The 16738-nt window shown below is 44.8% G+C and overlaps 2 protein-coding genes across 2 annotated transcripts in view; one reads left to right on the forward strand and one right to left on the reverse strand.

Annotated features, from left to right (window-relative positions):
* Window positions 1–16738, reverse strand: part of NUP43 (nucleoporin 43) — a 123987-nt gene that overhangs the window by 85237 nt on the left and 22012 nt on the right. The gene's annotated exons all lie outside the window — the stretch shown is intronic.
* Window positions 1–16738, forward strand: part of LOC115087202 (neurofilament heavy polypeptide-like) — a 122114-nt gene that overhangs the window by 51778 nt on the left and 53598 nt on the right. The window contains exon 2 of the mRNA XM_029594085.1: window positions 8566–8812. Coding sequence (XP_029449945.1) covers window positions 8576–8812 — 237 coding nt within the window. The 5' untranslated portion in view covers window positions 8566–8575. The remainder of the gene's footprint in view (window positions 1–8565; window positions 8813–16738) is intronic.

The following is a 16738-nucleotide window of genomic DNA, read 5'->3' on the forward strand; positions in this document are numbered from 1 at the left end:
GCTCCCTCCCTGCATTACTAGTGAGAGGCTGGCTTCACAGACAGGGGGGAGCTGCCTGACCCTCACTCCTGACTTCCCCCATGTCCCAGCTAGTGAATGGTGTGTGGGTAAGGGGGGGGGGGAGGATGGTGAAGTCTGAGACAGCTCCCTCCCTGCATTACTAGTGAGAGGCTGGCTTCACAGACAGGGGGGAGCTGCCTGACCCTCACTCCTCCGGGGTATTGTGATCTTCCTGCACACAGTGCCCTATCCCTGATACCAGGGGTGTTGTGATCTTCCTGCATGCAGTGCCCTATCCCTATTAATACCAGGAGTGTTGTGATCTTCCTGCATGCAGTGCCCTATCCCTATTAATACCAGGAGTGTTGTGATCTTCCTGCATGCAGTGCCCTATCCCTGATATCGGGATGTGTGCAAGAAGATCACAACACCCCCGGTATCAGGAATAGGGCACTGTGTGCAGGAAGATCACAACACCCCCAGTATCAGGAATAGGGCACTGTGTGCAGGAAGATCACAACACCCCTGGTATTAGGGATAGGGCACTGTGTGCAGGAAGATCACAACACTCCTGGTATTAATAGGGATAGGGCACTGTGTGCAGGAAGATCACAATACCCCTGGTATCAGGGTTAGGGCACAAGTTCTAGTAACATTGACTGATCACATTACTTGTTTTGTCAAGCTACCAACTGTTTCCATTTCCCATCCCCCATATACTGTCAGTAGGAAACTTGGTAACATGAATAAATAAGAGGGCAGCCAATAGGAATACATATTCATTCCTAAACTGACCTTAACTGACCTGAAAAGTGTCAAATTGTATCATTTTCAGTTAGTGCGCACTAACTCCCGTTAGTGCGCACTAATCGGAAAAAACGATTTTTAACGATTTTTTAACTAAAAAATCGTGCCTAAGACGATTTTCTTGCCCTGCCACACGATTTCTATCGTTAAGACGATATGGAAAACGATTCACATCCCTATTCCTGGATGCCCAGATTACTTGAAGTGAAGAAAAGAGTGAACAGCTTCTAGATATGTGTCTCAGCTAGCCCAGCGCGAAAAATACTTTAGCAAAAAAGTAGGCCTGCTCATCTGGCCTTATGGGCATATATACTGGGCTGGCTGTATAGTAAGGTCCCGTTGCAGAGCCAAAATTAAATTTCTACAACCGGGATCCAGGTGACATATATGGGAAACATTCCCTCCATGTTTGTAGAATGTCATCTGTGGCTACACTTACCCAGCTCAAAGTGGGAATCATTTGCCTCCGGATCCATGGGCGGTTTCCATGGTATTCACTAGTTATTGTGCCATGGCTGCCTTAGCAAACCATTTAATTCCATCCGGACACGCAACTCGCAATTTTGCAGGGTATAGGAGAGCAAACCCCAACCCCAAGGTGTGTAGTCTTTTGCATACCGGCACGAATTCTTTTCGTAGCGTGGACAATTTTTGCAAATAATCTTGAAATACCAAAACTTTGGTATTGTTGTGGTGCAGGGTCTTAGCAGCTCGCAAGCTCTGTAGGATTTCCGTTTATGGACAAAATCCAAAAATTTCACTATCACTACTCTTGGTTTTCCCGTATCGGTGTGTTTGGCGCCGAGCCGGTGGGCCCTCTCTATTTTTAATGGGCCTCATGTGGTGGAAACGCCCAGCTCGCTTACCAGCCACTGCTCTAGGAATGGGAGCAGCTCTCTGCCAGACACAGATACTGATATCCCTATGAAGCGTAGATTATTGCACCTGGAGCGATTTTCTAGCTCCTCCAGTCGTTTTTCCTGTCTTTGTACTTGTTGTTTTGTGGCCTGCAGTTCATCCTTCATGGCCGTAATCGCATCCTGGTTATCAGATGTCCGCTGTTCCAAGTCTTGACAGCGAGTCTCACATATTTGCATGCGGGAGGTGAAGTCTTCAAATTTGTCTACTATCTTCTGAAATTCAGGGGATAACACTTCAACCACTGCTGTTTTAGGTTCCTAAAGGGTGTTGTCCTGTCTCGGTGCCTGCTCTTTAGCTGGTGTGCCATCCGCCATTTTGTTGGTAACTGCCTCGGACTTCTCTTTTTCTTTCCGGCTGAAACGGGTCGACATACCCTGAAATCAGGTCAGTAGCTTCCCAAGTCAAGGTGTTAGATTCTTCGGCGATACAAATCAACAATTTGTAGCAGATGGGGGGTGGATGTTGGGAGAGGGAAATCGGAGCTAGGCAGATCACATCCTACCAGCTCAAGATGTCACGTGATTTCGCTTGATATCAGTTTTATGCCACCTAGAGCCTAACTTTGAATAGGCAACATAAAAATACAAACAAGTCTTCCTTACAAACTGGAAAGATTAGTCTTTCTAGACATATGGACTTGGTGGAATATCATGTTTGTCATACAAATATGAACCCTCAAGACCAAATCTGAGGTTCCAATCCGGACAGACCTTGCGAACCGGAGGTTTCAAATGCTTCACGCCCTTCAGGAAATGGACGACAATCGGGATGAGACACCAAGAGCCTGCCCCGCGCCTTGCCCGAGACAACCCAAGGCTGAAACCTGGACTCAAAGTGAACTAAAAGCCAAACCCTGCTGCAGAGAGGACAAAATATCCGGGACGAATGCCAGCAGAGGATCCAACCTCCTTCCAAAACCTAACATAAGCCATAAAAGTAGAAGGACGTCTAGCCCGGAGAAGGGTAGAAATAACCGGCTCAGAATATTCCTTTATGCGCAGCCGCCACCTCTCAAAAGCCAAGCTGTGAGACAAAAGTGATCCTCCTGATCCGAAAATATGGGACCTTGCCTCAGCAACTCCGGCAGATGAGCCAATCGGAGAGGACTGCCCACCGACAGATGCACCAAGTCCACGAACGGCACCACCAGAACCACTGACCCTGGATGAGCTTCTATGCGACGTAACACTCGCCCTATGAGCGGCCATGGAAGAAACAAATACAGAAGAATCCCCGTCAGCCAAGGGCACAGCAGGGCATCTAGTCCCACCGAACCGACTTCTCTTCTGCGACTGAAGAACCTTGACGTCTTCGTGTTGACCCCCATCGCCATAAGATCCAGCTAAGGCACTCCCCATCTGGCACAAATGCGATTCCAGGCCTCCGGGGACAGCTCCCATTTCCTGAGATCCAATTGCTGTCGGCTCAAGAAATCTGCTTGCACGGTGTCTACTCCTGCTACGTGAGAGGTCACAATCCCTTCGAGGTGACGCTCTGCCCACATAAACAGCAGCTAAGCTGCCCGAGCCACAGTGTGACTCTTTGTTCCTCCTTGGTAGTTGATGTATGCCACCGTTGTTGCATTGTCCAAAAACACTTGTACCATTCAACCGTGGACCAGCGGCAGAAACACCTCCAGAGCTCTGCGTACCGCTTTTGTTTCCAGACAATTAATGGACCAGGCCTTCTCCACCCTCAACCAGAGACCCAGGACCGAACGTCCCAGGAACACTGCTCCCCAGCCATTTAGACTGGCATCTGTGGTCAGCACCACTCAATCCAGAACTTTGAGGTCCATCCCCCTGTCCAAATTCCTTAGACAATCACCATGCCAGGCTGAACTTGGCATCCCTCCGTAGAGGCAAGGGTTCAAAATAAATACTTTTCTGACCTCTGATCCCACCTGGACAACAATGCCCCCCTGCAGTGGCCATATATGAGCAAATGTCCACGGAACCAGGTCCAACGTTGAGGCAATGGACCCCAGGACCAGCAGGTAATCCCAGACCCTCGGAACTGGGAGATGTAGAAGACGAGAAACTTTCTCCTGCAACTTCACCACCCTGTTGGATATACCTTGCCCTGCTGGGTATCGAAACAAGCTCATAGGTATATGTTTAAGAAACAAAGAATCCCAAAGGGAGGATCACAAGGAAGAATATCTGGTGGAACTGAGGAAGATGAACAAAGTAATCAAGAAAGCAAAAAGTCAAGCGGAAGAAAGGATTGCCAAAGAGGTAAAACAAGGTGACAAAATATTTTTCAGATACATTAGAGAAAGGAGAAAAGTCCAAAGTGGTATAGTGAAATTGAAAGAGAAAAGGATCAATGGGCAGAGAGAGACGAAGAAATGGCAGAAATATTAAATGAATACTTCAGTTCGGTGTTCACTAAAGAGGACCCTGGAGAAGGACCGTCGCTAGTTAACAAGAAACTGGAGGGGAGTGGAGTAGAAGAAACTCAGTTTACATAAGAGAACGTATGGGAAGAGCTAGGAAAACTGAAAGTGGACAAAGCCATGGGACCTGATGAGGTTCATCCCAGGATACTGAGGGAGCTCAGAGATGTGCTGGCGGGTCTGCTGCGTGACCTGTTCACTAGATGCCTAGAAATGGGAGTGGTGCCGAGTGATTGGAGAAGAGCGGTGGTGGTCCCACTTCACAAGAGTGGGAGCAGAGAGGAGGCTGGTAACTAGGCCGGTTAGCCTCACCTCGGTGGTGGGAAAAGTAATGGAGTCATTGCTGAAAGAATGAATAGTGAACTATCTACAGTCAGAAGAATTTCTGGACATGAGGCAGCATGGATTCATCAGGGGAAGGTCCTGTCAGACAAATCTGTTTGACGTTTTTGATTGGGTGACTAGAGAATTGGATCGAGGAAGAGCGCTTGATGTCATCTACTTGGATTTCAGCAAACCTTTTGATACGGTCCCGCACAGGAGGCTTGTGAATAAAATGAGAAGCTTAGGAGCGAGTGCCAAGGTGGTGGCCTGGATTGTAAACTGGTTGACGGACAGAAGACAATGTGTGATAGTAAATGCAACTTACTCTGAAGAGACAGCGGTGTTAAGCGGAGTGCCGCAAGGATTGGTGTTGGGACCGGTCCCGTTCAATATCTTTGTGAGCGACATTGCGGATGGGATAGAAGGTAAGGTTTGTCTTTTTGAAGATGATACTAAGATCTGCAACAGAGTGGACACACCGGAAGGAGTGGAGAGAATGAGACAGGATTTAAGGAAGCTGGACGAGTGGTCAAAGATATGGCAGCTGAGATTCAATGCCAAGAAGTGCAGTAATGTATATAGGGTGTGGAAATGCGAAAGAACTATATTTGATGGTGGGTGAAGGGTTGATGTCCACAGAGCAGGCGAGAGACCTTGGGCTGATAGTGTCTAATGATCACAAGTCGGCAAAACAATGTGACAAGGCGATAGCTAAAGCCAGAAGAATGCTGGGCTGCAGAGAGAGAGAGAGGAATATCTACTAAGAGAAAGGAAGTGATCCCCTTGTACAGGGCCTTGGTGAGGCCTCTCCTGGAGTACTGTGTTCAGTTCTGGAGATCGTATCTCCAAAGGGACAGAGACAGGATGGAGGCGGTCCAGAGAAGGGCGACCAAAAAGGTGGAGGGTCTACATAAAATGACTTATGAGGAGAGATTGAAGAATCTAAATATGTATACCCTGGAGGAGAGGAGGAGCAGGGGTGAAAAAGGTTTTAAAGATCCATGGTTAACAAACCTTTTCCGTTGGAAAAAAAAAAAAAAAAAAAAAATCAGTAGAACTAGGGGTCATGATTTGAAACTCCAGGGATGAAGTCTTATAACCAATGTCAGGAAGTATTTCTTCACGGAGAGGGTGGTGGATGCCTGGAATGCCCTTCCGGAGGAAGTGGTGAAGACAAACTGTGAAGGAATTCAAAGGGGCATGGAATAAACCCTGTGGATCCATAAAGCAGTGGTTCTCAACCCTGTCCTGGGGACCCCCCGAGCCAGTCGGGTTTTCAGGATATCCACAATGAATATGCATGAGAGAAAATTTGCATGTTGTTATGGAGGCAGTGTATGCAACGGGAGCAAGCTGGCGAGTCCCCACTTGCCTCCAGCATGCCACATCACCAGCAGGATGCAGCAGACACCCAGACAGATCAGCCCACCAAGCCCAGGCATGCCGGCTTTGTAGTCATAGACAGCGCCTCAGCCACAAGCAACCCGCTCTCCAGGTGGTACATTGTCCTTTCGCACCGAGGATATCTCCCCAAGGCCTACTGCCCAAGAGGGAAGGGTCAGGTCGCTGCACATTTTGCTTTCTGGATCGCGCGGGAATAACTAATAGGGCCATCAACATGCATTTGCATGTTGCGGATGCTATTAGTTTTGGGGGGGGGGGGGGGGGTTTGGCGCATGTTTTCAACACGCTATTACCCCATACTGTATAAGGGGTAAAGCTAGCGTGTCGAAAACGCGCAGCTAAACCAGGGGTAACAGTGCGCTCCATCGGCCCGTTAGTGATTTAATTTTTGTTTGATTATAGTGAAAGTGCTTTTATCCTACTCTATTTAGAGTGTGTTTTTGTTTTGTATTAGATAAGCACTGGTTATTTATACATGTGTGTATATGTATGTATACATACATGGTATATATCAAAATTTAAAAAAAGGGGGCTCTCAACAAAATCATCTGTTTAGTCCATTGGCAATTGTCTTGTTCTCCACTTCATAGCTGAAGACAATTCTTGCTAGAGTATTAACTGACAGGTTAGCTGCTGGTTGTTAGCAGAAGTAAAGTTATTACTCTCAATGATATTTTCTAAAGATAGCAGTTCATAAATCAAACCCACTTTCCTCCTTTTTGGGAGTTGCTTCTTCCCACTCGTAGTTTGGTTAAATTGGAAACTGAAAGCAGCTGCAGGTTTGCTCCTGCACAGGAAGTCCTAAGCATGCTCCGTTCTGGAAATATGTTCTGCTTGGTGCCAGACAGTCATATGATCCAATTATGTGGCTGGTGAACCACTTTCTTTTACAGGTAAGCAAATTTTCAGCAACACAGAAAAAATAAAGGAGAAGTCTCATAACACTCGCACCTTCTGAACCTAGAATGTGAAAGCCAAGACCTACCTGCCTTGGGGCTTTGCTTAACCTCCATCTGAAGGTTTCTGGCTTCCGAAATTCGAGAGGAAGAAAGCAACTAGCTTTCAAAAAAAGTATTCTTTTGTCTTGAATACTGGAAGGATTATTCCGATTTGAGGGGCCACTCTTTGAAACTGGAAAAACTGGATTTTTAATAATCACCAGCATTTGTTTATAATGGTGGTGGACAGGGGCGGATTGTCGGAAAATAGTGGCCAGAGGGATTTTTCTCCATACTGGCCCATGGGTACCCAATTACATATACAATATAATTTACATATATATGTACACACCTCTATATTTCGGCATGGTCCTCCCGTATCACAGTACTATTTGCCAAAACTCAAAGAATAACAACCCCACCTATGAAAAAGAATACCACAAATATTACACCAGAATCTAAAATATCAATACACCTCCTATCAGGAAAACAGAACAGGCCAAGCTACTACAGATCCCTACAGAGAAACCACATGCTAAAAGAATGCTTCATCTCAGTCTTTGCATGCAGAACACAAACTCTCACCAAATACAGAATAAACAGAAATGTGCAGACAAAAACTAAACTAAAACGTATCATGCCATACTCCATACAGTGCAACAATGGAAAAACAAAAATGTCACCATTCCTCATGAAACAATCAATAAAATGAAGATATATAAATCATGAATCAAAATTATAAAATCATACTAATAAAATAATTTCAAAACAGCTGATGAATAGAATATCCAATAATTAAAGACTCAAGCAAATTTTGAAACCTTTACCAAACACCAATAAAATATTTCAAACAGCAGACATCACATACTACCCAATAATTAAAATGGTAGACAATCAAGAAAAATGAACTTAAAAAGCCACCTTTACCTTCCCTCTCCAGCAGTTTTCCTACTCCTTTCCCTTGCAGGCCACACCAGAAGCAGCAGTAGCTGCTGAAGCTGTCCTCACGGACCACAACCAGTCTCTTCTCTCTCTCTCACATACATACACCAGTCATACCCTCAAGACCAGTTTCTGTCTCTCACACACCAATCATCTCCCCAACCAGTCTCTCTCTCTCACACACACACACACACACACACCCCCCGCTGGGTGGGGGCCAAAGAAATTAAAATTGAGGCCGGTGGAGGCCGAAGAAAAGAAGATGGGTGCCTCCCAGCCAGCCCCCGCCAGAGACCAAGCCGGCAGAGGCCGAAAAAATGTAGATTGGCGCCACCCAGCCAGCCTCCGCTTGAGGCTGGCTGGGAGGCGCCCATCTTCTTTTCTTCGGCCCCCGCCGGCTTGGTCTCTGGCGGGGGCTGGCTGGGAGGCGCTGAGGCTGGGCTGAGGAAGAGCCACGCAGTCGACACCACGTGACCAGCTAGACCGGCCCACCGGGGGAAGCCCGATCCCGATAGGCCAATCCGCCCCTGGTGGTGGAACAGCAAAGTTGTGAATATTGCATCCTGCTGAGCTACTGCTGTTACTAAGTCTCTGGTGCCTCATTTTACAGCTCTCTGCTGTTGTAGCACAATGCATACAAACAGATGTATGACTTGTTGTAACCCTAAAAAGTTTCCATTTTAATTCAAATTTGAGAAAAACAAATATTAGGCAAAAGGGCCACTGAGCTCTCCATAGCCTTTTTAGTTGTGGATTTAATTTTGTGAAGATTTTGATTTGATGGTGGTCTGCTACTTTACTCAGGTTTGTTTGTTTTTTTTAAATTTGAAGCTACTGAATTATGCCTCAAGAAGGACGAAGAAGAGGAAAGAATCCAGTCTATGTGAGCAAAACCTCTAAAGCACCCGAAGTGATGCAGGAGCCAGATGCTGGGACATCCTGCGAAGAAGAAGGGGCTGGAATTCTCCCCAAAGCTACTGGAAAGGATCCTCCGATACAGGAGAATGCAGCAGAATCTATAGAACAGCCAGAAACTACAACAAAATCATTGCCCTCAGAGGAAACGGAGAAAACAGAAGTAAGTGGAGGGAAAGCTGAGTGGGGGGGGGGGGTGGTCTCTAAATCAAACTAAGGGCCTGAGTCACCAAGGCTTAGCTCCCATTATATATGTTACTCTATGGAGAAAAAAAGTGAATCAAGCTGTAAAAGTCAATGTGGGATAGGAAGGGCACAGGAGTAAGTTCTGTGGGTGCTTGAGCACCTCCAATATTAGCAAACTCCTTCACTGTGTCTAGGGTCAGGTAATTTGTGTTTTTAGCATCCCCAGTCGTTTTCAAAAGTTGGCTCCTATAGGGGCTGCGGAGAGTGGAGAAGTTAAATGAGCAGCAGGGATCTAACAAGACAACCATGTGTATCTACTAGAAATTGGGACAATACGGAGTAAAACATTCCTGCTACAAACAGGATTTCATTAGGAAAAACCGCCAATAGTTTAGCTATAGGGAGGGTAATTTTGTAACATAAAGGGTAACTTTTATGGCAACTATGTGCATAACTTACACCAATTTTCAAAATGGACTTGTGTGTTCAAAAAAGTTATACCTGCTCCTTGCAACACAACTTCTGCATGTGAATTTACACGCACACTTTGCAAAAATCAAGAAGTATGCGTGTAATAAATCCAAACTCACCCCAACTTCATTTTCTGGATCGTCGCTTTTGTGCATGTAAAAAAGTGCCTGAAACATTGTACATCTGTCTACATGCACAAACTGCAAGCAATTTCAGAACATGCCATTTACATGTATAAACCCGTGTTTTATGTGCACAAATGGCTTTGAAATTTCACTGGATAAAAGTACAGCGCCTTGCAGAAGTCTTCACATCCTTATACATTTTTCACATTCTGTTTAAAATAGTACAAATCAAAATATTTATTTATTTATTTAACATTTCTTTTATACAGATATCCGTTCGCACATCGTATCGGTTCACAGTGAAAAAAAAAACCATTGGGCAGTGCCCGTACATATAACAGATAACAAAGTGAACTAGGCAACATATAAATAATTTTTGGGAGGAGCCCTTACATATAACAAGCATCAATGGGTAGATGCTATGGAATAGAACTATAACTATAACTATATACATGATAGTGCACAGTACAAAATCAGCAGACATAAAGGCGTTCATACCAAGATATCAGTATAAAAGATTCATAGGGTAAGATATCAGTATAAGATAAGATATCAGTATAAGATTCAAATATATTAAAATAGTAGTTTATTTTGATCTATATAACACTCTACACTTTCATGGTGAAAGAATTTTAGAAATATTCCAAAAGTAATTAAGAATAAAAAAAAAAAGTTTCAACTGTACAAGTCTTCACACCGTCATAGCTAACACAAATTAGCTCCAGTTGAAAAAAGCTGCCTAAACAAGGCCCATATTAAGTTAAATAGAACCCACCTTTCCAATCACAGCAGTTGAGCTAATTCGAATATTCCTGTATGGCGAATCAAGCTGTTTCTGTTGTATAATGAGAAATTATTACTTACCTGATAATCTCATTTTCCTTAAACCAGACAGATTAATTCAGGACCAGTGGGTTATGCACCTCTACCAGCAGATGGAGACAGAGCAAACTGATGTCAGAGTATATACTCCTGCAGTGACATCAACCTCCCAGTATTCTTTCAAAGGCCAACTGTAGACAGACTAGCAAAAACCTGATTAATAACAGATAACATTTCAGTACTAGCCAACAGGAAACACTGAGCTCAGACAAAGAATGCATTAACACTAGTCTAAGACTGGACTAACACTTGTTAGTAATATGGGCAAATCTGGGCCCATTTTCAAAATATTAGGTCAGAAGATTCTGGGGCATTGGATAATTCTTCGCTAATAAGCAGGGTTCCTTATCATAGTTATATGCTTTTTTTTTTTTTTTACACTACACAACATATTAAAACCTATCCTATTTTTGATAAGCTTGTCCAGCAATGGCAGGCAGATCTGGAGGGAGAGCTTGATGCCCTTATGCTAAGGCAGTGTTACGCTTCAATCCTGAAAGTGTCCCATAATGTTAATCTACGGGAGTTACAAATTAAGAGGTTTTTTTTTTTGTATTTAAACATTTTTATTTTCAGCAATTCGCAGAAACCAACAATACAAGAACAAAAACGCATAGAGTGTGCATCTCTACACAATACTAAGTAATCACAGTACATAGATGCAATGAAATGTGTTATAAAAGTTTTCAGAGATTTTGGGAGACAAAACATACCCCAGTGTCTCCTCTCTCCCCCCCCCCCACTACCGTGATAAGCATACAGAACCTACAAAAGGCATAGAGATAACAAATAAGGAAACGGAGAAATAAATAAATAGGGAAATAAAAAGTGTAGAACATAGGCAATAAGAATCATAAAGTGGAAAATAGGAAATAGGAAAATAAAGAGAGAATATAAGAGGAAATACCAAAGCAGATACAAATACAGTATGCCAAGCGTCGTAGGCAAAGAAAATTATAAGCATCAAAATGAATAAGAATACTCAAAATTAGTATGATCAAATTGGTATCAATAAGACGCAAAGCTCATAGATGGTCTAATGTTATCTGCCAACAAGACATTGTAGTATGCACAGGTCATCTGGGGGTCAACTATAAATGCACATCAGATGAGTAGAGAGTTGCAATACCGCACTTTGGGAGACTGTAGCTAGGGGTTTGCTGGAAATGTACCTCGTTCTTCTCCTGAAACAAGGAGTATAGTTAAACTTGCACACATAGCCATTTGTGAAATGGTTCCCATATTTTTTGAAAGGCAGGCAAACGATCGTGATGGATAGCTGTCAATCTACCCAACTGATAGTAAGAGTGTAAGCGTCTGAGTATTATGGCCAACGAAGGGGTGGTCGATTGTTTCCAGTATAACGCGATTTCTGCCCTTGTGGCAATACAAACTTGCAATATAAATTTCTGTTGAGCCGCTGGACAGTCTGGAAGTGGTAGACCTAGAAGGGCATGCCACGGTTGTGGGTCAACCGGCCCGTTGAGTATCTGGGCTAAGCCATGCAAACACTCCTTTCCAGACCAGTGCTATTTTAGGGCACGTCCACCAAACGTGATAATAGGAACCCAGATCCCCACATCCTGTTGGAGAGGATGTGGGGATCTGGGTTCCTATTATCGGACAGGAGTATAGTGCCATCAATATAATAACTTATAGCAGTTTTCCTACAACCCTGCAGAAAGCGAGCATTTATAGGCCATGATATATATAGCATCCCATTCCTGATCATCTAGCTTCTTTTGAAAGTCTAACTCCCATTTAGTGCGATAAGTTGGGGATGCACTCCCTTTCCCATTTAAAAGAGCATATATTTTGGAAATGATGCCACGACAAGCAGTGGCATGTTTACAAAAATTTTCAAACAGGGTCCCTGTGGTTCTCAAAGAACCCTTCCTAATTCCCTGGTGAATGAAATGGTAAATTTTTGCGTATAATAAAAAATCTTTGTCGCTAAGTAAATAGAGAGATTTAATTTGTTCCCAGGAAAGCATGGCACCCTGTTGGAACACATGGTCCACTCTAGTTATGCCCGCCTGCACCCATCTCTTGGCTGAAGCAGAGCCCTCTACTCCCGAATCAGCTAAACTGGTGAATAACTGCTTCATGGTGGAATATGGCTCGGATCCCATTAATATAGGCTTCCACTTCCGCCATAGCCATAAAGTAGTTGACAAAGCATATGGGAGGTAGAGTGAGTTACCCCAGGAGGTGCGCGGTTGCCAAGGTATAGCGGATATCGGAAAGGAGCCCAAGACAGCTTGTTCAAGTCTCACCCACTGAGGCAAGTCATGCATGCGGTGCAAAGCCACTAATGCACGCAGTTGGGCAGTGCAATAATACCATGATAAATTAGGTAAGTGTAATCCCCCTCTTGGTTTAGAGCGATATAGTGTGGCACTCGCTACCCTTGGCAGTCTCCTCCTCCAAATGAAGCGGCATAAGATTTGCTGCCACTTTTTCAGCAACGACGGTGGGAGGCAAATAGGAATGGTGGTAAAAAAATATAAAAATCTGGGTAGAATATTCATTTTCAGGATCGCTAAACGACCCAGCCATGAGTGCGTTTGTCTCTGCCACTCATCCAAATTGCTCTGAAAAGCTGTTAATAGAGGACGATAATTTAAGTCAAACAATTGTTTTGTGTGAGACCCCAACTGTACCCTTAAGTATTTAAGTGAGGTGGCGGCCCATTTAAAAGGGAAAAGTTGGCGCAGTGTTCCTACTGCCGTTGGAGATATGGTTAGATTAAGGAGTTCAGATTTTTCATAATTAACTTTCATACCCGATACCTGCATGTATTCCCCCAACTCCCGCATGACTCCTTTCAGTGACAATTCTGGGTTCGTGAGAGTAAGCATAACATCGTCCGCAAACAATGATATTTTGAAGTGGGCGTCCCCCAGGTGTATACCCGTTATATCGTCAGCTCCTCGAATTCTTGTGGCAAAGGGTTCTAAGAACAAGGCAAATAACGGTGGAGATAGGGGGCACCCCTGCCTCGTCCCCCTCTGAATTGTGAAGGGAGGCCCGTAACTTCCATTGGTTTTTACCTTAGCAAGGGGGTGCTCATAAAGTTTCTCTATCCATTTAAGAAACGTGTCCCCGAATCCCATGGTCCGTAAGGTCTTAAATAAGAAGGCCCAGTGCACTAAATCAAAGGCTTTCTCTGCGTCTAAAGGCAAGAAGAGCCGCTGGGACATTGTCTTTATGCACTAAGTCTATAATGTCTGTGATTCTGCGCACGTTATCCGCTGCCAGACGGCCAGGGACAAAGCCCACCTGGTCGCTATGCACCAGTCCTGGTAAAACTCCGTTTAGTCTTGCCGCTAATATTCTAGCCAAAATTTTCAAATAGAGGTTTATTAAAGATATTGGCCGATAGGAACTACAGCGAGTGGGGTCCCTCCCAGGCTTGGCTAAAACCGTTATGCCCGCCGTATTAGTTTCGGACGTAAACGAGTTCCCATGCAAAAGAGAGTTAAAGGCATCAACCATTGGGGTTGCTAACTGCGTGGCAAATTTGCGGTAGTAAGCTCCCGTGAAGCCATCTAGGCCAGGGGCTTTGCCTGGCTTCAGTGCCTTGATGGCCCGAAGGACCTCCTCTACCTCAATGGGCTTGTCCAAAAAATCCTGCTGACCTGGGGTAAGAGCCGGCAATGGTATAGACTGTAAGTATGTGTTGATTGCCTCCTCTGAAATTGCCACGTTAAGGGCATACAGCTGGGAGTATGATTCACTGAATGATTCCCGAATACCCTCCGTTGAGGTTACTAAATCTCCTTGAGTGTTATAGACTTTAGCTACCACAGTTTGTGCGCGTGCGGCCCTTAATTGCCGTGCTAAGTATCTCCCTGCTTTGTTACCCCCCTCAAAAAAATTGCCGTTTTAGCAAGGTGAGGTAGTGGCTGACTGCAGTGTCTTCTATGGATCGGAGTTGGTCTTTAACCCTTAGAATTTTTTGGTAGGTGACTTCTGATTGTGTGGCACTATGAGATTGAGTAAGGGATGCTAATTCCGTAGTCAACAGCTTGCGCTGCTTTTCCCTCTCTTTATTACAGTATGCTGCCCTTGCAATACAAACGCCCTTAATTACTGCCTTGGAGCACTCCCAGATCTTGAGGGGAGACATGCCTTCTGTCTGATTCTCCTGAAAGTAAGTTATCAATTGGGATTCTATCTGAGAAGCAAATTGGCGGTCTTTCAGCAGGCTATCATTAAGACGCCATGGCCGAAACCCCTGGGCTGATTCTCTGAGATTACATTCCACCCATATTAAGGCATGGTCGGACCATGTGATAGGGTCAACATCTGTACTCCGAACTTTAGGTTGTGCCAGTGCTGAGATAAAGAAACAATCAATCCTGGTATATGTATTGTGGGGCCTAGAGTAGAACGTGTATGAGCGGGAATGTGGATGTCGCTCCCTCCAGATGTCCACCAGACCCCAATCAATCATGAGAGCGCTCCATCGGCATCTCGCCTGGATGTCTGAGACCTTACCCGAACTAGAATCTACCATAGGGTTTTGTACAAAGTTGAAATCTCCCCCTAAAATTATATCTCCCTCGGCATAGGTGTGTAACACGCTATTCAATGCATCAACGAAAGGAAGTTGTTGAACATTTGGGAAATACACATTAAGCAGGGTTACCACTTGTTTACCAACCCTTATTTTCACCAGAATATATCTGCCTTGTGGATCATGAATGTGCAACAGGACCTCATGTACCAAGGCAGATGCAATAAGAATACCCACCCCTGCATACCGATAGTGCTTAGAACTGGCTGACCAATATGCAGATGTGTACATAGGGAAAGCTAAAAGACATTCGTGGTGTTTACGCACATGCGTCTCTTGAATAAAAAATACAATCAGCTTTCTGTCTGAAGTTCTCTTTTAAGGTACACCTGTTTTCGAGGGGTATTCAACCCCTTGACATTCAAAGATATTAATTTAGAGACGTCATGAGGCTGTTTCAAAGCTGCCAAGCAGCAACAAAGTATGTCTTCCCCTATATATTTTATCACTGGTCAGCCTGCACTCCCGGCACCATTGGCTCCCACCCATGTGCTACGCTCCACGGTTGCCCCGCACTGATGACCATCTGAGCAAGAAGAGAGAAACGAAAACCAAAAGAAAAAAGGTTGCATGTGAACTCAGGTAGTACCCAAATTAGTCCTAAGGTATCCCTGTGTACTCCTGTGGGATACTCTACACCCGAGGGTGTGCTGCAACTTTTGAAGGACAGACTTCCCTTCCCCTTTTGAACGCCCCCCTCCCCAATCCCCACAAGCAAACGATAGTCAAACAAATTCTTCACCCACCACCTTAGACACCTGTGAACATTCTTATAACTGCATGCCCAGAGATCTAAAGTAAACGCGATACTTGCAGAGCAGGCAATCTGGCATGCACAAGAGAACTGATGCAGTCAAAAATCTACGATCGGCTAGGTGCCTGCCGCACCAATATCAAAAAAGGAGAAAAAGTTCCTGCGGTAACTCAGTTTTTCATCCTTCCTCAGGCGTCGGGGAGCGGCGTCCATCCGGGTGCTTCCGAAGCCGTTTGCCTCCCTTTCCCGCCCGCTGCCATCGAGGTGCTACGTCTGGTAGCTGCGTAGACTGCGCCATTTTAGGAGATTGGAAGGCAACAGGGGGACGCGCCTTACTGAAGGCCTCAGCAGCCTCCCCAAGAGTAGTAACCCGATACGTAGCCCCTTGGACTTGAAAGGTGAGCCCGAAGGGGAAAGTCCACCGTTATTTGATATTCTTTTCCCGCAGGGCCGCCGTCACTGCCCGCAGTTCGAACCGCTTCTTAAGTGTTGTCGGAGAGAGATCTTGATAAATAGCAATCTTGGTGTTGCCCCATATCACTTCGTTCATTCGTCGGGCTATTGCAAATATGCGCTCCTTTATTTATCTATTTATTTATTTAAAAACTTTTATATACCGGTATTAGTATGCATACATCATACCGGTTTACAATGTAACTTAAAAGGCAGAAATTACAATGAACAGGGAGGGCGAACAAGGAGGAGTATACAAAGAGCAGGAGGTGGAGGAATTAAAGCAATAAATAAAACTGCAACGGACTATTTACAGGAATATACAAGGCGTAGGCAAGATACTTGCGGAGGTCAGTGTATTTAATCAGGGTAGGCTTGTCGGAAGAGCCATGTTTTAAGTTTTTTTCTGAACTTGGCGTAACATGGCTCTAGCCTGAGAGTGGTAGGGAGGGCGTTCCATTGTTTAGGGCCTGCAATGGATAGTGCACGGTCCCTAGTAGAGGAGAGGTGGACTTTTTTCAAAGGGGGAATGGAGAGGGTGCCTTTGTTGACAGTGCGAGTGGGTCGTTCAGTGCGTATAGGACGAAAGGGTTCATCCAACCAATTGGAATTGTGCAAGTGGATGGACTTGTGCAC

Source organism: Rhinatrema bivittatum, chromosome 3, assembly GCF_901001135.1.
Source record: "Rhinatrema bivittatum chromosome 3, aRhiBiv1.1, whole genome shotgun sequence".
In the NCBI taxonomy this organism is placed as follows: Eukaryota; Metazoa; Chordata; class Amphibia; order Gymnophiona; family Rhinatrematidae; genus Rhinatrema; species Rhinatrema bivittatum.